The sequence below is a fragment of the Manacus vitellinus genome, unplaced genomic scaffold (assembly GCF_001715985.3).
Source record: "Manacus vitellinus isolate BGI_N305 unplaced genomic scaffold, ASM171598v3 scaffold_83_pilon, whole genome shotgun sequence".
Taxonomy (NCBI): domain Eukaryota; kingdom Metazoa; phylum Chordata; class Aves; order Passeriformes; family Pipridae; genus Manacus; species Manacus vitellinus.
The window spans coordinates 459,914-486,427 of NW_021940836.1; the positions used below are offsets into that span (position 1 = coordinate 459,914).

Here is a 26,514-nt window from a genome sequence, read left to right on the forward strand (position 1 = left end):
CAAACTTCTTGCAGATAAGTTCAAAATTTTGAAAAGTTGACTTAATATTAACTGTTGTGCTCATTTTAACACCTTGCTGCATTCAACTAGGTAGGGAATTGAAGAATACTGTATACAAAGAAAATATCCAGTAATATTTCCGTAAACAGGACAATACTGCAATTATCACATCAATTCTTTTCCCCCCAAGTGCCACTGAGATCAACAGCAAAAACAAAAAATCAAGATAATGCTCCAGTAGGCTAATGCATCTTTAAAATTCTGCTCCCATACCAGTGAGAAAAGTAAAAATCCTTCCACTTGGCAGCCATCATTTTGTAGAGAACCTCAAATTTTACTCAAACTGTAGGACTGGAACATTAAACAATGTAACATGAGGACCCTCACATAATTCTAGAGTGTCCTTGAGTGTCTCCTCACTCTGAAGCCTTACCTGAGGTGATTCACAAATTGCGAAGACAATATCTCTAGGACAGAGCTAACAAACTATGATTTCCCTAGAACCACATCCTTATCAACAACAAGCTGCTACAGAAGTAATACCAGCTCTCTCCTATCCTCAAATGCCTTTGATTCTTCAAAAAATAATTCTACTTCACAGGATACTCCCAGTTCCTTCTCAGTGTCCACCAGACACCAGCTGGGCAAGGGGCAGTTCATGCTGTGGCTGGTTCCATGTAAATGGTACACTGACTGGCCACACTCTGAACAATAGGCTAGGTAAGAAGGTCATCAGGATGTTAGTTTGGGTCTTTCTCCCTCCCAGATTTCTGGCACTGATTTTTTTTTTTTTTCATTAAACTCTCAAGAACTTATCTTTGAGGCCTCTGCCCTTTGTTGTATCTGGTTGAAATTGGTCACTTGCTTCCAAAGTTAAGTGGGGGAGGCTGACAGAAGCACAATTTTGTAAGCCCCATTTCCTCAGTAACCAGGCACAAAGAAGAAAGGGGCAAAAAGAGAAAGGCAGTACTTACATAACAAATAGCTGCAAGTTCCTGTCTTGTATGAGCCTTTTCCACTAGACTTTGTGCCTTGATTGGGTTAACTCCATGGTCATAGACTGTAAATTTAGTTCCCATGAGGTTTGACCTAATGTCAGGTTATGGAGAAACAGAGAAAGAGGCATCAGTGGAAAGTTTTGTCCTCTTCTGAAGGTATTGGTACAGTACAGCGAAAACATATATCTCCTGCCATCTGAATCTTCCCATTGCCAGCTCAGTAAGTAGCTTCCATGCAGTGCCCACAGTGAACTAAGCCTGTAACTCATCCTGGAAAAGCATCTAGACAGAATTTCTTCTCTGAATTGCCACAGTGAATGGTAATGCTGAAGAAGGCTGCCAACCCAAGTGAATACAGATTACATTCAGCAGAACGATGCGAGCTCATTCCCTCTGAATCGATACCAGACTGTCAGCCAAAACCACAACACAAATAAAGTGAAAATCCTATCTCACCTGTCTATAGTTTTCATCAGTGATCCTCACCTGAGTTTTCCAATGAAACTTTCTCCTTTCCGGGATAAATCAGTTGGGTCAACTGATATGAGGTAATTCGATGTTTTGCTCTTCTTTCTTTTTCTCCCTGCAAGAAGGAATGTCTGGAAATACAAAATTTTGATCAAGACTGGTGCTTTGTAAGAATGCACAGGCATTGCTATCCAAACTGTTATCTCTCCATTTGCCATATCCATTCCCCTTTTTGTTCCATGCCAATATTACTGTCTCCACAATTTTTATCTCTTCCAAAGTGCACACCCTGAAATCCTATTCCTCCAATCAGCTCACTCAGCAGTCTCGATTTAACAGAACTGTCCTTTCTAGTCTTCCCTCCTTTTCTTCTGGAGCAGCTTAGTCTTCTTGCTCCTTTTTTAACATTTAACATTTTTATACTTTTTAAATTTCATTTTTCATTGTATTATGGCCTTTAAACCTGCTAATTCCCTCTTAGTGCCCTGGCCAAATATAAGCCATCCTCAACTACATGATGGCTTTCCTCAGCTACTGGTTTCTTACTAGAAGCTCTCCCTTGCACCAAAAATATTATGTGGTAGGAGTATAACAGCCAAGAATGTGTACTGTTTCCAATACCTTTCTGTTGTCATCCCTTTCCAGATGCATGTAGTAAGTAGGGAAGAGGCCCCGGTCCATTCCCTTCTTATCTCTAGTGATTCGACACTTGACACTAATACCCCGGGGTGCGGGGCGTAATGCAAAATCCTCCAAGTTCTCTACTTCTCCCAGCTGTGCATCTGCCTGAGGGGAGGGACTACAGGAAGCACCTGTTTCCTGTGGGAAGAAGCATCATATTAGCAAATTAATATCCGACTAGAGACTCTGGTATTCCCCAAGAAAACAAAAGTTTGTTGAAATACAGGTTATCATAACCAGAAGATATTGGGGAAAGGAAGGTTAAACAAGCTACCACCTGTGTTTCTCTGAAGAAAATGGCTGAAGACTTTTACTCTGAGAAAAGACTAACCCTCCAAGGGGAATGGAGAAAAGTACCTGTTAACCAGACATAAGTGAATTTCTAGGAAGGGGAGGACAGAGTGAGATGCTGTAAATATTCTAAGCAAAGAGCCTCTCTGCTTTTAGAACTTCAGACTCTGGGAAATAACGCAGTACGATAAAAGCGGGACTGATGGATGCTGCAGTAAGACAGGCTGGAATTTCTCTGACTGAAATGAGCACTGAGATTATGTTGGTTCAGAACAGTAGCAGAAATGGAGTAAGCTGCTGGTGGAACCATATCAACTAAATGTTGGAAGAGCCTTAGAACAATGTGTACAGTGAGGATGCAAGTTATGGTCACCAAAGGAATTGAAATTCTAATGAAAATCTGGTACAGGTCATTAAAATAATTTTTTCTTTAGGTAGCTGGATCTTGTGAATTGCAGCACCCAAGAGATTCCTCCTTTACTGGGCCTTGGAGATGAAGTTGCAGCTTTATCCCTGTTTCCAGCTACAGCCAGAAGGAAGCCTGAGTCAATAAGCACAGACACATGCACATAGACTTGAAATTCACTAGTGGCTCTCACCCTCTCCCGCCTCCAGCACCCCCACCCCGTATTTCCAGCGGTTTGCACCCACAATTATCTGACAATATCTGACAGTCTCCCAATTATCTGACACCCTGAACACTTGTACTACTCCCCCTCTAGTGTAACACAGCAAATACATAGTCACCTCGTGAATATACTCAAAGAGGTCTTTCCAATAGTACCATGGACTTTCAAGTGTGTCCAGCATTCATGCCCAAACCCTATGGCCTTTATCTGCTCTGAGTTAGCTCAGACCCTGGGTCTTCCTCATGCTGGTCTCTTCCAACTCACTGGCTAGTAGAGCATATAATTTGTCAACATATGTATGTATATATACCTCACGCACACACACAAGAAATAGTTAGAAATGGAATCTTAGAAGATAGTGGGACACACTTGGGCAGACAAGCACATTGTCTTGCAGCTGTTTACATGCATCTGACACCTTTTACACCCTTTAATCCCTGTTTTCCCATGCTTATTACTCCCTGATCCACCTTGACACCTCTCTTTTCCCTCTTAAGTTCCTTTCCCTAAACACTCCATAAAAAGTTTGTCCAATCCTACCACTCTGTTCAATCCCAAAATTCTGTTCCCCCTTGCATCCAACAATAAATGCTACAATCCTTCAGGAAATGATCCTTTTTAAGTTTACATGGCATTTCAGAGCTCCCCTGAGTCATTTTGGTGGATTTTGCACCAGAGACAATGGCCCAATCTGTCTCCTTTGAGGGTCATAGTGCTGATTCACTGTGTTCCCATCTTCACTGATTAGAGCAGAATTTGGGATTCTCCACCCACTATTGTTCCTTTGATCACTGCTAGGTCTTTGTGTTTAACTCAATAGCCCTTCAGTCAGATAGCCTAACAATCATTACCTTCCTCTGCTTTCAGGGATTAATATGTTGGTTACCATAGCTGCAACTACTGTATTTTAACCCACTGATCAAGGGGTTAGTACTAAAACCAAGCATGTGCCCAGCACTTATTAGAAATGGATTTCAAGACACTTACTGCGAAAGATTTCTCACTGGATGCAGAACTAGGCCTCTCAGATTCAGGGTGTGGTGAATGAGATGCTGGTTTTTTACTAGCTTCTTCCTCTTCTGTGTCCTCCTCATCGAAATTCAGACTGTCTGAAATTCCTGTCAAAATACAAGATCAAGCACATATCTCTGAAAGAAGGTTCGTGTCACCACTGATTCATATATGACTCTTGAATAGCTATTCACTCTTTTAATTAATTTCTGTTGTTTCAACTGTTGATTTACTTCATGTGCTATATTGCTTCCTGAGCCTTGTAATTCAAATCCATAGTGACATTTTGCAGCTGTCACTGTGCAGATGATTGAGCAGCTGTCAGGCCTTTAATAATACATATTTCACATGATATTACATGATGTAATATATTGCTTTAGTACATGTTGTCATTGAATTGATTTTGCCTATTTTCATGCAAAGAAGTCCTCCATGTCTTAAGAACAAAAAAAAAAAAGTAAATCCAGATCAATATGCTGACACCTATCCTGTAAATTAGACTCTGTACAGTTTACATCCTTTATTATTTCTGTTTAGTTTTATACACACTGAAATGGAGTATGTTAATTTTTCAGTAACAGCCCCTCCTGTTCTTACATCAGTACCAATATAACTGAGGTCTCATAAACAATATTAACAAATTGATTTTTAAAATAGAAGCACAAACTAAGTAGTTCCAGGACTTATTAATTAAATCTTAACCTAAGCACAGTTACATAGAGTTGACTGTAGGTATATAACTAAAATAACTCTGGATTTATTACAGCATTTATAAAGAGCTTCTGTACATATCACTGGTGTTTCCTTCCACTTGGAACTGCACCATCTTGTTCTTTTATTCCATAATAAAATTTGGCTGTAGAATGGAAAAGCACATAAAGCATTATAGAAAATGAACACATTCAGTCTGCTAAGCTGACTTATTTTCTGAGAGACAATGTTATAACAGTGCTCCAACATGGCACTGCATAGAAGGAGCACTGCTGGAAGTCTCAGATAAAACAGAAAAATCTAGTCTTAACAACCTGTCAGTAAACTTCCCAAAGGACGTTTGGGAAGAGGAAAGGCGTTAACCCTAGTACTCCAGCCAATTTCAAAATTCACTGTTTATATTCTACCTCCACTAGTTTCCCTTGAAGTTACTGGATATTCTCTTCTGCTTCCTTTCCTAACTCTTGTGTAATGTTGCTATCCATAGGTAAGCAGCTGTGGCATCTGACAACTGGATGGGAGTACTATATACGGTAGTATCTCAATACATAAAGTGTATTGGAAGCATTCTGGGAGACAAGCTCTGCAAAACAAAAACAAGCTGGGTATTACATTAAATGCTAGCCAATATTTTGCTGCAAAGTGGTTAGGCTGCATACAACAAAAAAAGGCTTCCTGTAGTACTGGCAGCAACTTAAGATACTTGGCAGACAGAGCTTGACACTCCACTAGGAAACTACTTAATGGGATATAACTATGTTATAGGTTATAAATCTGAGAGGTGAATTTTTCTTTCCCTGCTTCACTGTAAGAAAAACTGAGTTTGGAAGGGGAAGGGGGAAGGGGAGGTTATTAGCTTTACAAAAGGGATAGCCAGCAGAGTTGCATTCCTAGCTAATGGCCCATTCGAAGGCTGGAGTTTGAGATTTTGGGGGTAGCGGGCCGCTCGTAGGGAGGAGAGGTCAGACGGCTAAGTTCTCTCGCGGGACAGAGACAGGGACTGTGTCCGGGCATTTCCGCAGGAAAAGCCTGGGAGCCAGTCTTTCTGGTTCTTTCGTCCTGGTGAGGCCTGACCACCGGCCTTGCACCGCCACTGCCTCGTGACTCCAGCCGGGATCTCCTGGGTTTTCCATCGGAGAGGTCTGTGCTCGCTGGGAGAGAAGGCAGAGCCCTGGAACACGCTGGGAGAGAAGGCAGAGCCCTGGAACACGCTGGGAGAGAAGGGAGAGCCCTGGAACACCGTCAGCTCGGAGCAGCAACCCCTCCTCGTGTGGGGACCGACAGAGCCCGACAGCGCCCCCTGCCGGACAACACGGGAACTGCAGGCCCTGCACCGCCAGAGCCCGACAGCGCCCCCTGCCGGCCACGATCAGGACTGCGCTAAAGCCAGAGAAGTATTCAGTCGGACTGGGTGGTGGTTGGTGGTTGTTATTTTTTAACTTTGGTTTGAAGGGGACTTTTGGGTACAGGACTACTGTCTAGGGTTTTTTTGTGTTCTGTTACTGGTTTTGCCAACATACATATATCTTTTAACAAAGGGTTGTTATTTCTTCTGTTTTTTCCACACTTCCTCGATTAAAGCCCCTTAATTTTGAATTTATGATTGCTGAGAGAGAGAAGTTTGGTCTATCTCATAACTCATCCTCTTTAGCAAACATTCTAGTCTCTTCAGACTGAGACGTTTTTCGCATCCAACGTGGGGCCTGGAAAGAGGAAAGGTGGAAAAAGGATAACCACCCTTTGTGTGAGTTACACACATTTTGAACCCCTTGTGTGATTGACCCGCATTTTGAACCTGTAGGCACCATGATGTTAGGGGCTGTTGCTTTCCTCTGGCATATAACCATGCCAAAGTATCTGTCCCACCTGTCAACGTGTTTCAGTTCGGATACTAGTACTCTCATTGCGATAAGTACCTTTGAGTTTGTGCATTGGGTTTATGATACGGCAAACTCAGCACCTGTGATTTTCATCCAGAATATGTCCTCAAGGATGCACTACTGTTCTAGCCTAAGCTGTTTCCTCTGGGGTTTTAAGGATAAGAGCACCCATTCCTATGGAGAAACACAGGGGAATGTATTCGCCCAACCCTTTATTCAGTTTCCTTTTGGATACAATACAATGGCCTCTGGGAAGTTTAAATCCTCTTTAGATGTCAGAAACATTTTACTTGTTGGGCTCTCTATCCTAGTTTGTGCCATTATAGTATACCTAATATACAAAGCCAAGGCCAAGAATTACCGAGAAGGTGTCCAGGAGCCTGCCCCAGGGGTGGAAAACCTCGAGTGGTGTGGGTTATGGGAGGACATGGGTAAATTCTTAGAAAGTTGCTCAGCTCCCATAACATGGAAGCTCACCCCTGAACAACTCTTGAACCCTATAAAAATAATGAAAGCTGTGAGGGAGAGAGGCCGTGATGGATCCATGGAGAGGCAGTTGGCAGCTGCATGTGGGGCTTTGGCCATTGCCTACCGGAAGTTGCTCGGTATAGTGCAGCACTTCCAGGGAAAAGGAAAAGATGAAAACAAAATGCCTAATACTAAGGTGACTCAGGATAAGGCCAAATCAAAGGGGCAGACCATCCAAAAGAAGAAATATAAAGCCAAATCAGTTCGCTCAGTTGACAATGGGGAGGCAGGACCCTCACAGGTGACTGCTCCAGAGCCAGAAATCATCAGTGAGTCTTTATCATATAACAACCTCTGGAGCTTACGGACAGACATTGCTCGTCGTCCGAATGAGCCCGTTCTGGCCTGGATGATCCGAGTTTGGGACTCTACAGGTGATGCCATAAACCTTGATGGTGGTGAAGCGAGGTTCTTGAGGTCTATTGCCCAGGATGTGGGTATTGAGGAGGTGTTTGTGAGGGAATTGAAGTCCCTGTCCCTCTGGGCACGGCTTTTGGATGGTGTGAGGGAGAGGTTCATTTACAGAGATTCCTTGCAGGCAGATCATTATACCACGGGCTGGAAGACCATAGAAGAAGGGATCCTACGTCTGAGGGAAATGGCACTGCTGGAAGTATTGTTTGGAGGGGATGGGCAGCCCACCAACGATCCTGACAAGGTTAAGTGTACACCACAGATGTGGTGGAGCTTCACACGTATGGGGCCATCCACACATAAAGGTTACCTGACATCATTGCAGGCTGGGGAGAAGCGGGAGCCAGTGATGTCTGTAATAAATAAGCTTCAGTTGTACTACAGTATGATCAAAGGACCACTACAGGCCCGCATCTCCTCTGTAGAGACAATGATTAATGAGCTCAAGGAATTAACTACAGGGTTGAAAGAGAGGATTGAGGGAAACAATTTCCATATGGTCCCAGCAAGTCACATGAGGGGTACTTTAGATAAAAAGGTTTGGATTAACCCTGCCTCGAGGAAAAGCAGCAAACCCATTCGTGGGATTGTTTTTGCCTAAGGGCCCGGTTGCACCTGGTGGGTGATGCAGGAAGATGGAGAAACCCGGTGTATACCTCAAGGAGACCTTGTTTTTGGGTGAACTGGCTGTATCTGTGTATCTGCATCTGTATGTAACTCTGTATCTGTATTTGTATCTACCTATTAGTAGATGTATACATAGTTAGAATAGTGCACGTACGTATGAAGTTCAAAGACTTAATCTGATAAAGTGTGAAATCATGGGAAAGAAAAATTAGGGGTGGATAATGTTACAGGTTATAAATCTGAGAGGTGAATTTTTCTTTCCCTGCTTCACTGTAAGAAAAACTGAGTTTGGAAGGGGAAGGGGAGGTTATTAGCTTTACGAAAGGGATAGCCAGCAGAGCTGTATTTCTAGCTAATGGCCCATTCGAAGGCTGGAGTTTGAGATTTTGGGGGTAACTGGGCTGCTCTTAGGGAGGAGAGGTCAGACAGCTAAGTTCTCTCGCCGGGACAGAGACAGGGACTGTGTCCGGGCATTTCCGCAGGAAAAGCCTGGGAGCCAGTCTTTCTGGTTCTTTCGTCCTGGTGAGGCCTGACCACCGGCCTTGCACCGCCACTGCCTCGTGACTCCAGCCGGGATCTCCTGGGTTTTCCATCGGAGAGGTCTGTGCTCGCTGGGAGAGAAGGGAGAGCCCTGGAACACGCTGGGAGAGAAGGCAGAGCCCTGGAACACGCTGGGAGAGAAGGCAGAGCCCTGGAACACGCTGGGAGAGAAGGCAGAGCCCTGGAACACGCTGGGAGAGAAGGCAGAGCCCTGGAACACCGTCAGCTCGGAGCAGCAACCCCTCCTCGTGTGGGGACCGACAGAGCCCGACAGCGCCCCCTGCCGGACAACACGGGAACTGCAGGCCCTGCACCGCCAGAGCCAAACAGCGCCCCCTGCAGGCCACGATCAGGACTGCGCTAAAGCCAGAGAAGTATTCAGTCGGACTGGGTGGTGGTTGGTGGTTGTTTTTTCCTTTGGTTTGAAGGGGACTTTTGGGTACAGGACTACTGTCTAGGGTTTTTTTGTGTTCTGTTACTGTTTTTGCCAACATACATATATCTTTTAATAAAGGGTTGTTATTTCTTCTGTTTTTTTCCTCGATTAAAGCCCCTTAATTTTGAATTTACGATTGCTGAGAGAGAGAAGTTTGGTCTATCTCATAACTCATCCTCTTTAGCAAACATTCCAGTCTCTTCAGACTGAGACAAACTATTGAATATAAAACTCTAAAACCCTTGATTGTAGCAACCTCTGACTCAGAAAAAACACCTTTTCTGTTAGTGTCCTAAAGAATAAAATTACAGCATTTACTGGCTATAGATAGTTCTGTTGTTGTGAAAGTATTCAAGCATCTTATCCAGATATAACATATCTGGAATAAAAATATCCCAAATTTTAGCAAAATCTAAAGTATAGCGTTTTGTCAGCAACTTCCTTGGAAAGGCCAGAAATTATACGGCACACTGATAAACTCTTAAACATAAATGGTATATTCCAATTCATGTCACAAGAAGGAACTACAGTACTGCATTTCCACATGTAGAATCTACTAGCTGTGCATTTAAAAGTGATATCCTATGGACGCTTACTTCATGATTCCTCATATTTTTTAGGTTTCTTAGTGGTACTGAAAAACATTATAAAAGTAAAAGAGACCTGAAAAGACATTTGCCCATTATGAACTCTTACCTCGTTTCTGTAAGATTTCTTGCAGATCTGGCTTGCCTGCTGTGTCTGTTAGAGCCTCTCCATCATTTTCTTTATCTGCATTTTCTTCTGTTTCAATAGATCCAGCAGAGAGAGCTTGAAGCTTGGTCCCCAAATCTTGCACTTCTGATTTCAGGAAAGCAGCTGGTCCATCAATGCCTGCAGGCCAAAATGAAACAGAAATATAAAATTTAATTTTTACAGCTAAGGATGCATCCCAGGATGCTCTTTTTACCTTCCCCTGCTCAAACATCCCTTTAAAGTACTGAAGTATATTTGTTCAATTTTTGTCAGAAGACTTGGGAGGAGTCAGGCCTAACTCTGGCAAAGACTACCTATTACTTTAAACACACCAAGCATCAGTTTCTCCCTATATAAATAGAATGGTTGTATCTACCTTTTTCTGAGGGCTAAAACAATTAAAACAAGTTGTATTTGTCATGCAGATTGCTACCCTTCAATTTATTTACAGGCAAATACTCTATTTTCTTTTCCTTCACATTCATTGTTTGCTCCTGTGCCAGTAAGTGAGGGCTCCACAGTGAACGTCACAAATCAATTTGATAAAAATATTTACAGCCACAGGTAGAAAAAACTGTAAATGGATGCCCCCTATCTTTTTGTTACTAATGAAATTTCCATGTTTGAACACGCAACAGAGCTGTGCACCACACTTTGTAACTGGTGGGGACATCCTGATGGCAGGGTCTGGCATAATACTTAATATGCATTTGTGTAGCACACAATATGTATGTTCCAGCTTTGGATTTCTTACTTTCCTACTGTTTTCCTTCTTAAAACTTTACTGCTTTATCTAGTCAGCATATTTCTGACATGTTTACTCCTGTTATCTCTTCTTAACAGTATTATTTGCACAGAAAAAGCTTCAGAACTACTGAAGCTAGTACGTGAGCAGTTAGTTTTCATTTCAGTATTATGAACATTCCTGCCTTAGAAGTTATATCAATCTTTTCTCTCACTCTCTTTTTGACTTGAAAGCATCCTTTAATACAAGCTTTCTTATACTTGATTTTAAACACATAAATGCTACTATCCACATCACCACTTCCTCCCCATCCTATGATTCTGAAAGACATCTGGAGAATGAGAAAAATATTCAGGAGAGAGAGAACAGCATAGTTCCAAATGTGATCTTCAAAGCCAGTAATACTGGTTTGTTTGGGTCTTTAAAATTCTACTCTGCATTGTTATTACTACAATGCTTGCATTATAAAATCCTGCAATAGCATGCATCTCGAAGATTCAGAATGTTTCCTGTTACTTTTTTGATAGGCTGATGGGATCCTGGCTCTCATAAACAATTTCCTGACATTTCCACTGAAGTGTAAGGATTTCATTGCTGCTCTTTTTTCCTCCCTGTGACAAGGGAGTCTTAAGGCTCTCAATACTGTATTTCTTTCTACTTCTAAAAGAATGGTCATTATTTTACTGTAAATTTTTACTGTTTTGAGACCACCAAGTTATTGCCTTTGGCCCTGATACCATTTTGTGCTTTTGACTTTGTGGACCACTATAGCTTGTTTGTCATGTTTCAGTTGTCTCACTGAAGCCCACAGAAAACCCATTAAGAACCTAATTCAGTATTTATAACACTTTTTTTTCCTTTTCTCTATCATTCAGTCATATGCAACCTTGAGACAGAGTACACCATGACAACATAAGGAAAAGTACAAGCAGTCACTATTGAATTATTTTCTTTTCTTTGTCCTACAGCTTCAGAAGATTTTTTCTTAATTTGGATTTGTATCTCCCTACCTTTGTAGACATTCCTAGCTCATTTCTACAGTTCTTCTAGCCTAACACAAGGGAGAGATTACTCAAGGGCACATGAAGATTTCCAGCTGTCAGAAAAATTCAAGGTGAGGTTTTTGTTCGCTTTTGCAGTTTAGTCTTGCTCAACCATACTGTACTAGAATTCTACTTCTGTACATTGAAAGTTATGCAATCAATCTTGTTTATCACTTGGCCACTGCCACAGTAACGCAGGTGCCCATCTGTGACATTTAATGCATTTATTGGCACTCTGGGGAACATTGTTGCAATTAGGTTGATTACTCACCATGTAAAACAACCTCACTGTGGACAGGGGTAGGAGTTTCTACTAAAGGAGTCTGCTCCTCACACCCTTTGGGCTTTGACCTGCGCAGCTTTGCCTCAGGATTTGGCTGTACCATCAATGGATCAAGACGTTTCTTCCTCTGCTTCTTCTCTAGAAGAGCTCTCTGTGGATTGGAGAAAAGCATGAAAGAGATGAGTAAACACATCTAGAGAAAACATGCCTCAGCCCTTGGCAATAACATGCCAAGACATTCTCACTGACCAGAACCTCAAACAAACCTGAAATATTCTTGTAATCTCTTACAAAAATCCTAGACACAGGTTTCATTTTGTCTTTGGAGTGAGATATTGCCTGTGATTCTCCATGAGAAGTTGATGGGTGACATGGACACCTGTGTATTTTTGATCTATCCTGAGACCACCAGCAGATAATGTGAAATCCTTTCATCCACTCTAAAATGCAGCAATCCTTAATACAAATAGATAAATTCAGCAGTAATTTATAGTCCAATATGAAACAGTCAGCACTTGCAAAGGAAAAGGTTTTTGCCTCAAAAGTCATCATCTTACAGGGAGAACTTAAATAGTTCCCAGAAACCAATGTTGAGAGATAAGACTTAGAGTGGGCAAACAAATAAACAATAACTAAAATAGGAATGATCCACTAAAAGGAAAATTGATCTACCTTGCTAAACTTTTGCATGTAATTCAGGACTGAAAGCAGAGTGGTAAATCCACATGTTAAAAAAAATTCCAAGATACACATACATTTGATATTTATAATTTATAATTTCCCACTAAACAAGAATAGAAACAACTTCTAGACTTAAATCAAGGCAAATGGGGACACTGTACCATTTTAAAGACAGACATGCCTAATCCTTAAAACCTAAGGCAATGTATGAAGAACAAAATATCATATTTTAATATTCTGCACCATTAAGCAAACAATATCCAAGCTCCTTAGTGTAGATGCAGTTTATTCACAGCTGCTTCTTCTGTACCTGAGCACCTCTGGAAGTTGTTTTTGATGACAGAAACCATTTCTCCATCAAATTATTTGGAGTCTTGATGGACCCACCAGATAAACAGTACCAACAATTCAATCCACTTGAGACACAGACATCTTTGTAGCCCTTTCCTCTCCCATTATTTTTTTCTCTTGTTAGTTCTTCCCTCTCCTATTAGGCTTTTTATCTCAAATGAGATCAGTTTCTCAGGCAACCTCTCCCTGAGGAATTCCAACATAACTCAGTCCTTGGTTCTTTATTCTTTCTCCTTTTTTCACTTATCTGAAAAAAAAAAAAACCAAAACCAACCACCCCCAAAAAACCAAATTGAAAAAGAAACCAGAAAACAAACACCCAAAACCCAAACAAAACCAAACATACAAAACCCCCAAACAAACAAACAAACAAACCAACAAAAACCTCAAAACAAATTTACTTTTTTTTTTCTTTAAGCTCAGAATTACACTCTGAAGACTGGACTGCAATACAGGTAGTGTTTGCTATTGGAGAAATTATTTGCAAGGATTGTCCTGCAGAGCAAGAATTACATAGAATCCCAAATCACATTGGTCTAGAATGAGTGAAGAAAAATAAGCAGTAAAATCAGTTTCTTAGAAACTGCTAATTGTGAATATGTTCTCTAGAAAGGTAGTCAAACCTTCCAGAAGAATTTACATTGGTTTGTGTTGTTTATTTTTTAAATTAATGCTGACGAAAAGTAAAAAATGTCATGATAATTTATAAATCTCTAAAGGAGAGAGGAAAAACAAGAATCAGAACATTATACTCAGAATAAGGATTTGAGAATTGTTGTCAAGACTTCTCCACCTGACAAGTAGACAGGCAAGAAAAAAACCCAACAAAACAGACACACCCTGAAGGCAGTAAAAAAATAAGAAAATGCACAGCTACTGCTAGAATGCAAAATTGAATTTGAGATCAACATAGAATATAACAACTTTAAGACTTACTTAATGGATTATTCTATTACATAAGCTTTTTTAAACATTTCACTGCACACCAGTCTAAATTTATTATTATTATTATTGTACATTGCATTTCATCACAGAATTTCTAGGACTCACCAATCCAACGGCATCAGTTTATATTAAAACATAGTTTACTGCTGGTAGATGTGATCAACCTTCTTCTTGCAAGAATTTCAGAATAATCAAAGTGACAAAATCCGATAGTAATTTAATTTATTTTAAAAGGGCTTCTCTCTAATACTTTGCTTACTGAAAAGGAAAAAACATCTGCAAGTCCACTGACAGGACAGTAAATAGTAGTTCATTTTCTCTCCATACGGTGGCAGCCTGCTCTTCATTACCATGTATTCCCGGCCTTATTCCACTACAGAAGCAGAAAAAAGGAAACTGTATTTTGTTTTGTTTTGCCTACTAAGTAGCCTTTTCCTCCGCTCTGTGTTACAGCAAAAATTCATATAATATTACAACATAAAATTTAGACAGTTCATGAAATGGACACCAAAACACATAATCCATTAATTAAGTAACAGATACAGATTATGATGATTTGTTCAACATTTTGTGAACTCCATGCATCAAATACTTTCAGAAACGTTTTCTTTGCACCGCAGAAAACAGTAACATCAGAATACAGGACAATTAAAAGATCACAAACCACCAACTCCCAATGAGTTTCCAACAAGTCAAGAAGTCAGATGAATATATCCTAGCAAACTAGTAAGACAACTAGTTGAGTATTCTGTCTACAATTGTGATGATGGGAAGGTTCCAACTACACCATCAAAGGTGCAATTATTTGCATAGTCCTAACCTTAGCAGGTTGTAGAGGATGGATCCTAGCTTGGAAATATCCTCTCCACTCTTCCAGCTCCTCCTTAGTTCATGGTGGGGCAGCAGTGGCAATGCTAGTGATGGTGGCATTAATGAAACTTCATGTCAAGAGTAATGCACCACACCAGGTGCATTCAGAAACATGTCAGGCTCCATGCTCTCCAGGCACAGGGAGATGGCAGCATTGCACTTGGAGCTGCAGGCACCTCATGTGCTCAGGCACAAGAAAACCTTCTACTAATGAGGGACTAAGCACTGACTGGGCAACCACGTGCTCTTGCCTCAAGTCCAGGAGAAAAAAGCATCCTGGCAGGCAGAGCCGGCCCACAGATGGAACTTGATGTCATGCACTATTATAAATAATATTTTACTGCAATTACAGGGTTCCCAAACCCATTATAAAGATGGATGACAGGCATATCTCTGTGCTGTGGCAAATGCTTATTCTAGATTCTCTATCTGACCAAAGATTTTATCCATGGCTGGATTAAAACATCTTGCATTTATTTTATCCCAATTCCTATAAATGTTTATGACAAATTAATCAACCAGGGCATCAGCTACAACCAGCAATGAGTCCCTCATATCTGGTAGTGACTTCTGTTTCTTTAGAAGGCATAGTACTATTCATGTACAAGTCGACTTTAAAAGTAATATTCAATCCCAATTACATAATCATAAATTAGAGAGTGTTAGCATTTCTCAACAAGTCTCATTTGCAAGGGGCAGAGGGGTTGTTAAAACCTATTTCAGAAATATTGTCTAGCTGTTGGTTTTGTAGATGATTGCAATCTCAACCAAATCCAAGAAAGATGGAAACAAAATTGCAAATGGAATGCATAATTTAAACTGAACTCTTCATGATTTTAACTGACAGCTGCTCTGAGGGAATTCCACCCAGCTCAGCAGCTTTGTTTTGGTGGAACAGCCATGCATCCCCATGGCAAGGTCTGACACTAAGCATACATTGATCACAGCACCCAGCACTAGAAGTGATTACTACCAGCTTATGTCCCAAGACCGCAGTCCTAAAATAGACCCTGAGATTCATCACCAAGCATTCAGACCTTCCTCAGTTTTGGAACATCTCACCAAGTGCCATTTGTCACTAAATGCTCCTTTACTGATTACTTGAAATAATGCTTTCTCTTTTTTAATTATTTGTTTTTAAACAAGTGTTACTTGATAGTCTACATGTAAAGGACTATCTTAGCTTCCACAAATAAGACCAAAGATAAATTTTACCCCTTGACTGAAGTGTTTTAGGTAAGAGCCTATATAAACACAGATAAAGTTGGTGATAAATTCACTGTCTGAAGCCAAAGCTAAGCAAACTCAGACTACAAATAACGAATAAGTTCTGGTAAAGAGGATTATTATCCATTGCAAGAGTAGCCTGAAGACTGTTGTGTCTGGATTTAAAGACCCTCAGCTGAGAAAAGGCCGTTCTAAAAACCATACTTTAATTTGAACAAGATGAATTTAATGTAAGACAGTGATTTGTGGTCCATATGAAATGGCCAGCTAGAGAATCTTCTAATCTATTTATAAGCATTTGAAATACCACAGAAAAAGAATATGAAGGATGAATACTTTATTGCTTTGAAGAACATGGTGATGTAAACATCCAACAAACAGCACTTCAAAAACTGAGACCTATAACCTAACATCTGACCCATGCTTGGCTGTAAATATTTTCTCTGTAGGAAACAAAAAAAGGTCAAAAGGTGCTGGAAATCTTTCTCAACAGCAGTGTTAAGGAGATTTTTCTGTAGTTTGGGGAAACTTTTTCTTTTGCTCTGATGCTTAAAATCAATAATTCCCTGCAGTCTCCCTATCTTTCGATTCATTCCTGTGTTCTGGTGACTCAATTGCAACGAAATGAGAGGACATATGAAAAATGAATGTATCAAATACATCAAATCTACAAGCCATGGCAAGGTTGACTTAAACTAATGAAAACCATGAAAATCTTCCAAGAAAAATATTAGCAAGTTAGCAACCATTTTTAGTACTTCATCCCCATTTCTCAAGTCTCTAGATGGCTGTTTGTTTTCCTATACTTATTTTTACCAGCTTCAGTACTATCATTTACCTGATTCTGTAGTTTCAGCTGTCGTAGTTTCATGCTTTCATCCTCAAGGATGCTGGGAAAGGGAAAGAAACAAATTCATTAATTGTTGCTATTAAACAGTTTCCATTACAAGAGCACAAGATACTCTCAGACTGCAACTTCGCCATCAAGACTTAAAAGCAACTGTTAGACATTATTTCTATCCCACTAAAAGACCAAGATACAAGGAATTAAAAATAAAACATACTTTGTATTCTGTCAGAAATAGGACAAAAACTGTAGCTGAATCCCCTTAGTAAACTGCTCTGAAAACATTTTGTAAGCACTAAAGGCTTCATTATTGGTAGATGGATTATGACCCACTACTGAGGTGGGGCTATGAGACAATTTATACCTGAAGGTTTAACACAGTTCAAACTGATTCAGTAAAGTCCCTGCTCTGTCATAAGACACCCAATTCTAAATTAACTCAGTTCTCTCTTGGAGTTAAACCTACATAATTTTCTCTTCCTATTAGACTTTCTAAAACTACTGTTAATACCTGAGAGAATCTGTATTTTCAACATATTTTATCTCTAAGAATTAATATCAGATAATTATTTCACTATTTTGTTGTTTTATAGATAATTTTCATAAGAACTCTAGTTTTTCATTCTAAGTTGTGTTCCATACAGATTTCCCATTTCCTTTTGTATGATAATGGATTACTACATAAAGTGCAATTTAGAGCAGCTAACCCTACATAGGGGAAACGTTAATTGACAATTAAGCACATATTCTGCCTATCACAGTTGTGCACTTCCTCCAACACAGCTTTGACAAAAACCTTTCTGGAATTGAGAAAGCATCAGGAAGAAGATACTACTTGATGTGGGAAATGGACAAATGTTATATATTTTATTAATAGCACATAGAAAAGCAGGGCAAGGCAAAATTTCAGTTTAAACAGGAAATTCTGTCTGGTTTAGGTATCCATAAATGTCCAATGATGTGAAGCCACAGGCTGGCAGACAGTGCTGAATGTAATCCTAACAAGGAAAACCAGAGAGACAGCAAGAGACAGGGAGAGAGGAGGGTGGGGTTTCTGCAAAACACATGCCATGGAAATTGGATTACAGCACATAGAGCTAAAGAGTGAAAAAGGCCTGAGTCCTCCTAACCTATAGTAAACCCACATTTGTCTCAGCTTCCAGGCAAGTAGATGACAGATCAGACGTCCTTAGAGACAGCCTACCCTGGCCAACACAGGCCCTGCTCTGGAAGGTGGAATTATGCAGTGAAAGAGTTCTATATACACATCATATATGACAACTTATATGATCTAAAATTTATACTAGTTCTTGAACTAATAGTATTTTAAAGCAAGCTATGACTGCCATTTTTTTATACACTTTGCAGTTTTCGTCATTTCTGAACTTTTTTTTTTTCTAATGTATTTGAACTACCATCACACAACAGGCCTAGGACCTTGAAAATATCTTGTTTCTGAAAACTGATGTTACTCTTTACTTGGATCTTCAATACATAGTATCTTGGATTCAAAGGCAATGGAGGGTCTGGAAAAATTAGTGTCTTTCTTGAAGAGGAATGGAGAGCTATTGCACATCCCCAAAACAGTTGTCTTCCTTTGAAAACAGCCACAACTTAAGAAAGAAACAAGCAGAAGCTACTGAGTGCAGCAAGATATACAATAGTTATTGCATGACACTTCAGCATATTTATTATTTATAGCATAGGTGATGGTAAAGGCCATCTTTAGCAAAGTTTGAAAAATGCCTGAAAGCTCCACTTAAGATGTTCATGATTAAAAAAAAAAAAAAAAAAAGAGGGGGAATATTCCTTTTCTTCTCATACACCTACTGATTTAAGAAATAGATTATATTTGTTAACTGCAGTCAAGTTTGTTATAAAGCAATCTGTGTATCTCTGATCAGCAGTAGGTTTACAGACATATTCTTATGGACACAAAAGTTTCCTGTGTAGATACAAACTACTGCTTGTGGTTTTGTTGTTTTTCCTAATAGAAAATGCATCCTCAAACAACTTGAGTCCATTCTTCAGAAAATAATAAAAAAAATACAAACACTACCATTTTAGGAAATAAGTTTCCAGGTTTTCCTTTTTACCTGAAAGTTGACAAAATGCTGAAATACACATACACATCTTGTGGAAATCCTCAGTGACAATTATTTACTTCATATGCTAAATTATTTTCTACTCACACTGGAATAAAGTTACACAATGTAACAGGAGCATAAAGCAGGCTACACAGTGCTTCACCTCTGGCCACTTAATTGACGCTCAAACATGGCTGAAATACAAAGTTTCTAACAGGTCACAGATCTTGACAGAGCAAAAAGATTATGAGTATTCTCTCTCACAATTCAAAATTGCCTCATAGCAGGCCACAAAAGGAAAGCAGCCATCAATCCACCCTTCCCATTTTAAAATGCAAGGATTCACACAAGGATCAAAATAAAAAGAAACAAAACCACGAGCACTGTGGCTCTATAAACAGTTGCTAAAAAAAACACAGCAATCTTACAATATTTTTATTTACTCCTCCTTCAACCTTTCCTCGAGCAGTCGGTCATCATGAAAGTGTAACATAATAACCAGACAAAAAAAGAGCTTCCCACACTTCAGACCTTTTCCCTACTCATCACGGCACAGTTGGTGGTATTACAAACTTTAACAGGAAAAGGCTGTTCTAGAGTCACTCCTGCAACTCACTGCTAAGGAATGCAAGTAGTGTGCTAATCCAGCTGCAGGCTTCAAACAGGAATCCTCCTTCTACTGGGCTGACAACACAGACCAGTGTCTTTGGACATGCCCACACAAAACCACTGTGCTCTTTGCTTTTCTGTTTGAAGGGTTTATATGCAAGAAGACTTAAATATCCAGCAGGAAGAGGAAAAATTAGCAGCAATTCCATAGCTACAACAACACAGTTCAAAAAACAAAAAAACCCCACAGCCATCAGACCAGTCAAACCACCAAACAAGTAAACTTGTCGAATTTACTTTTGACAAATAAGAACTGAAAATATTCAAGTAGCCTGTCACGATCTTCCTCTTCCCAAGCGCTGCAGTCCAGCAGACTACAAGAGACTCTGCCCCCCCAGTTCCTCTGCTGTGTTTATCAGAATCCACCAACAATTCTGCTAAAGCTGTGGACACATGCCAGAGAAAGGAAAAATGACTCAGAATGTAACATACAAGAAAAGACTAATGATAATCCAGGATACAGAATAAAAATGAGAGTGGTGAAGCAATTATTTAACAAAAACACTCAACTGAGAAGATACAACAGCATGTCTGGATGTGGGAGAAGACAGCAAGATATAAAGGGGTTCACAGATCCATTTCCAGATTTGACACAGACCAACATGAAGCAAAGTTTTATTTTTAATTGATAGCATCTCAAATTCCTACTGAAATCAGAATCAGCCTGGTTTCCATTTCATAAACAGAAATTAAAGTGTTGCAACAGGAATACACAGCAAATTTTATTATAAAAATGTTAATTTGGTCTTTCCTAACCATTTTCAGAATATCAAACAACAACAATGAACAGGTAACTCACCAATTATTTAACAGATATTCATATATGCAATTAAGGCTTCCTTTTTATGTAGTTTATTTTCCTTTCTGTAAAAGAGGCACACTACATCTATTGACACTTCTTTCAGAATGGACATACTGTTTTTCAATAACACTCCAATTTTGGCATTACAAACTGTGGAAAGGCAGAATTTACACTCTTGTTTTCATTGCAACTTTGCTGTGTGTCTGAATATGTTATACTTAAAAAAAAAACCCAAAATAGTTATGTTCTAAACACTTGGCAATAATTACCATTGAATCAGCCAAATACAAACTCATAGTATAATGCAACTCTGAGAACAACGAAAAAGCCTGATATTGAAGTAGGAGAATGTAGAAAACAGGGCAAGAAAGCAATCCATCAGCCTGAAAATGGTCTCCCATTCTGTCCAAGGTCCACACAAGAAAAAGGATTCTGAAGAACTGAAGAGGGTCCAGCAGAAAGCTGAACATATTGACCAAGGATTGGTTTATTCAAAAGAAAAATCAATATGCTCCACTGTATTCCATGGATTTGATGCCACAAATGACTATTGATGAGAGAAAAGACAACAAAATCCAGCCATACATAATTGAAGTTAAACAAATTCAGACTGCAAATAGTTTGTTTTTTATTTAATACTGTGACCATAGAGAGAAGTCATGGAGCTGTGGATTTTCAACAGAAAACAAGGGGTTTTAATCAAGGTTGAATATTATTATGTTAAAAAAAATTGCTGTCATAGAGTAAGGCTACGGTTTACCTCAGATTTCAGATGTGGTTATGACACAGAATGGGAGAGCTAAGCATTCTTCTTTTAATTTATATCAAATACACCCCCCTTACATACTGACTGTTAAAGCTATAAGGAATCAAAAACAACAACAAAAAAAAAAAGCTATCCCTATCATGGACTAGTTTTGTAAGGAATTGACTGGATGCAGCTGTGAATGAGAGGCAAGAAGCAGAGAAAGTAAGGAAAACCACAGGAAAGAGGAACTTGTAGAGAGAAAATGGGTGAGAACTCACTGGAAAGACAGATTTGAAAAGATGTTAAACAAAGGAAAACACCATCATGAAAGTTCTTCCTGCATTCAACAAAATGTATGTTCCTCATATGTCCACTAAGAAATACTATACTCAGTTTTTCCTCCTAAACAAGCAATGCAACAAGGCCATGCAGATTTAAAAGTTTCCCAGATGGCTAAATCTATTCTGCAAACATTTGATAATAAAAAGTAAGAGTCCCGGCCTCTTAAAAGAGGAAGGTCAGATAAGCTGATTGAAACAGACTCCACCTTAAAAGAAAATCTGACCCAAGAGAAGCAAAGATAGCTTGTTTTGCTTTTTAATTGTTCTAAGCATCTTTAGAGCCTATATTAGCACTGTATATGCACTGAACTCTTGGTGAGAGAAATTCAGGAATTATTGCCTATTTTGCACAGCTATAGGGAAGGTATTACAGCTTCAGATAGTCCATAGTTTGGCAGGGAGATTCAGGGAAAACGTCCAGCAGAAACTTCCAGCTCATTGTAAAGTGAATTAGATTTTGAGTTTACAGCACCTTTTACAAACAAGCTTGATATTTTTATAGCATTCTGATGCATAAATCCTTTTAACAAACACAATCTTTTGATCTAAATGGGAATATGAATCTATATATTAATAATCAAGATTCTTAAATTTTTAGTTGTTGCCATTGGTCTACTTTTTTTAAAGGAGTTCCAAGGCACAATAACACCATTTCTGTCCACAAATATCCCCAATTTTCCAATATGTTGTGTTCCATTTCTCACTCCACAGAGGACTACTTCCATCAGGAGTCTTACAGAGCCCATGTAACTCCTTTTTCCTTTGCAGGACAGTTTATTAAAGTTGTAGCAGCAGTTATGTCTCTGAGCAATACTCCCAGAACTTAAGAATCAGGGAACAAGAAGTGGCTTGTGGCACATATCTTTGTCCACTAGATTTTATTTTTAGGTGTAGAAGAGCAAGTAAAAGCAACTTCAGTAAGAACTGTGGAGTCAGCTGGTGTGAAAGTGTTTTCACTCTTAACCCTCCAGAGATCTTTCCTGGGGACTGTTGTCCTCATGTGAACTACAGCTATGAAGGAAAATAGAAGCTGCAGAAAAGAGATCAGCTGAAGAAGGATTCTTATATTTTGAAAGATATAAGATATAATCCAAACAGCAATTGCAATACTGTTTCTGGAAATGGTTGAGGAGCAAAATTTATCTGTAATGCACCTTCCAAGCCACAAAAGGGAGGAGTCCCACTGACACAACTGTAATTGCACATTTCTGGGAAAACATGTAACATAGCATCCATAAGATTGAGGATTATCAATTTTTTCTGCCTTTCCCAAGGCAGAAGAGTGGGGTGGAGTTGGCAAAAACTTGGTATTTTTTCCTTCACAATTAACTGGCAGTAAGTCTTCCAAAGTAAACTGATCTGCTGCAAATCAGCCATAAAATGCCACATCTATTTCTAAGTGACATGGCTAAGGTTGCACCAACATTTTCTTTACAAATTGATATTTCAAGAAGGGCAAGTTTTAGTCTCTGTCTGCCTTTTTTACATAAAGAATCCTTTCCTGATGAAATTAGATTTACCCTTGATTTCTCCCCGCCCCAAGAAACATGCATAGAATACTAATGCCAACAGGTGATTTGAGAAAGATTTCACAAAATTTGTTTGGAAGCTTTACACCTACTAAACATATCATGAAAACAATGACATAGCAACAGTTAACACAATTTTGGAAGCAATTATGAATGAGTCAATAAACTGTTGTTAATAAAGACTGTCTTTGATATGCTTTAATATAGAAATTATGTCCCACATAATACAGATTGAGTAAGCCCTATCTCAGAATATTGCAAAATAAGTATAACATTAACTAATAAGAACAATAAATTATGTCAGAGCAGGCTGGATGGAGATCTAGAGATAAGCCTTGAGATCTGTATGTCCTACTTCACTTCAAAATACACCTGAATCCTCTGAGTACTACATGTTCCTGCCAATAACTTGTACCAGCTATCTGAACAATTTACAAGTTACTAAAAAAAATCCAAAAGAAACAAAAAGGCAAGTTAGTCCTTTAAAACTTCTGCTTCTACCTACCTCCAGGTTTAATAATGGAACTTTATAGAAAAGTACCTGATAATTTCACTTTAAATTCACACGGACTAGAAGCATGCCAAAACCACACAAATCAAAACATCCACTACTCCCTCATCCCCCCCAAAAAATCCAACACCAAAAAGGTTGGTGTTCTGAAGATTATATATACATAAATATCTCAAGAAGCCCCTTCCAACCTCCATGATTCTGTCTGTTTGGGTTCTAGAGATCACAAGATAAATGGAGATAGTTTAGATCCTGAGAGAACAAACTAGATGACAATAAAGAATACAGACTGTCACAAGAAAATGCAACAGGAACAAAAGCATCATGAAATAGTTACATTCTAAGCTCAGAACTATTTTGTCTACTGTACTTCTTAGTGTTTGCATGCCATTCAAAAACTGACTCATAAGGTACCAAAGACTAGCTCCTCCTAGGAACAAGGGAACAGAGCAATGAAAATAAACAGCACTCTCTGGACAGAAGCTACTAGATCTTCTATTTGGACTATAAAGAAGAGCACAAACAAAAACCTGTGTCATTCTCTATTATACTATACTGGGAGAATGGAAAGGAGATTCTTGTTTTCCTTAGCCAAAATCTCAAGTAATTTGTTTCTCCAAACCTAAAATGAAAGGATTATTCTTTTCCTGGAAGAAAGGCCAAAAGCAGCCAGAAATCCACACAAACCATCAACCATTAAAGCCATCACTGATGCTGGGAAGGTGGCTCAAAGACAACCATAAGAACATCACATAAACTTATCTTTAAGTGTGTAGCCAAACAGGGGGTTTCAACTGGCATTTTATTAAATACTTCCAAGAAAAGGGAGACAAGGAACCTCCTGCCAGGCACATTCCTTCAAGAGTTCACAGCTGGTGACTCCTTGAGTAAGGACTTTTCAACTCAACTACCTCTACAAATACAGAGCATTATGCTTCCAAAATCATGTTTATTCAGGTGAACTTAAGGAGACTTAGGTTTCTCCTAAAGAAAAGAAACATTTATTCCACAAGCAGAACACCAGCTTTCTATTTAATGTCCTCTCAATTACGTGCTCCAAATCCCCATGGTCATTTCACTTACAGAAATAGCTCTGCCCAAGGAAAAGGCAAAGCAAGATCCACAGGGGCTTGGAATTCTGACTCCTACGATCTTCTGTTAGTAAATTATTAAACCCTGACTGTCACTTTTGTTGATGTTGTACCTAATTACAACAGGAAACCAGTGAAATGTAGAGCAGTCTCTATTCTCTCCTAGCAACAAAGCCAGCAGTTAAATGGCACGTGGTATGCTTAACCCAGACCAGGTAACAAAACTCAAAGTTCCCTGAAAATAATTTGCATCACACTTCACATCACAAACTGCACTTGTTTTATAGTCTTTTGAATTAAAAACGGGAAAGAACATGAAATTTTCTGAACTGACGCTCTAGAACTGATTGTGAGCTTTTATTTCCATTCCAGCATTTTTTACATTTTTAAAAGATTGAAAGGAGAAGCCATTAAAGAGATAGAAACAGTGCAATGTAATTTCCATCTCAAACTGTGTGACTCAGCAAGATACCACTGCTAGATTTAGGTTCTTGTTCTTTTTTTGCCTCAGATTTCACACAAGAATGCAAAGTCAGAAAGGAGAGCAAAAGCGACCACAGGCTCCTATTACAATAACACAGGCAGCTAAGAGTTCCAACATCCCAGAGGTTATATGTTTTAAAGAGCTCTAGAAGTGCATGCAAATGTTCTTGGAGTAGTCTACAACAACTTCTCTAAGCACATCAGAAATCCACTTAGAAGAGAATTCATCCCATGACTCAATTACAATACAATCAACAGTTTTATTTTGGAGATCAGTCAACTGTGCCTCAGTGACAAAACACCAATCTAGAGCTATTCCAGGGCAAGTCTGGTTGCAGAAAGTTTTCACACATACAAAGTCATAATTATGTTAAGTCAGGGCATTTGTCCCCCCTACAGATGCCACATTAACACTGTTTAAAAAAGCAGAAGATAAAAATAATGGTTCTCTATAAAAAAATAGTCATTTTTTTGTAACCTAAACCCATTTTTTTGTAATAAGAGATGAGAGAAGAACTTATTAGAAACTGAAGAGACAATTCAAACAAGGTTCAACTTTAAGACACCTCTTTGCAATTGCAGTTACCAAGTGAATTTCCAATTGTATTTGGAAATTTCAGTCACACATTGTTGCTACATTTTCTCTCTTGACACTGCTGTCTACCTGGTAGGAAGTGAGGTGATTCTTTCTTCATTCACACTAAAACTGCAAAAGATTTCTTCTGTTGAATCTGTACTCCAACGAGTAAATATAAACCACATTTATAAAATATTTACAGATTTATCTCACTTGGGACAGATTTCTTGATTATAGTGTTTAGCGTTGAAAAAAGGTGAAGCAAACAGGATACTAAGCCAATTCTCTTTTATCTAAGGATAAGATTTGCAGAATTACAAGTCCTACAAAACAATGCTTTTTAATTTGAAAGAGCTCACTGGTGGCAAAACAAAAACACCCAAGGACTAACAGAGATGACAATAGGCTTTTAAAAGCAAATTTAAACTTCTGTCTTCTCTGGACCACAAGAATAGCTAAAATAATAAGCGAAGTATTTTGTCCTTTTTTCCTCAAAATTATAATTATGGTGCACCTATACAAAACACTCAAGCCCAGCAGCCTCTGAGATTCCTGTCAATCTCAACTACACTAAGGTTTTTCAAATATGGAAAGGGCTTTTGGCTGGACACCAATATTACTTTTGAAACTAGTTTTGAACCTTTCTCAGTCTGGGGGCTCATAATATTTTGAAAATTGAGCTTATTGACAACAGGCTCTTTTTATTCATTAACTTTTGAAGACACTGAGGAAGTA

At 39.0% G+C, this 26,514-nt stretch overlaps 1 protein-coding gene across 1 annotated transcript in view; it reads right to left on the reverse strand.

Moving 5' to 3' along the window:
* TULP3 (TUB like protein 3) overlaps window positions 1-26,514 on the reverse strand; it is a 35,386-nt gene that overhangs the window by 6,068 nt on the left and 2,804 nt on the right. Inside the window, exons 2-8 of the mRNA XM_018085557.2 lie at window positions 16,933-16,984; window positions 12,009-12,171; window positions 9,911-10,087; window positions 4,055-4,185; window positions 2,088-2,285; window positions 1,485-1,597; window positions 975-1,089 (exon numbers count right to left, since the gene is read on the reverse strand). Coding sequence (XP_017941046.2) covers window positions 975-1,089; window positions 1,485-1,597; window positions 2,088-2,285; window positions 4,055-4,185; window positions 9,911-10,087; window positions 12,009-12,171; window positions 16,933-16,984 — 949 coding nt within the window. The remainder of the gene's footprint in view (window positions 1-974; window positions 1,090-1,484; window positions 1,598-2,087; window positions 2,286-4,054; window positions 4,186-9,910; window positions 10,088-12,008; window positions 12,172-16,932; window positions 16,985-26,514) is intronic.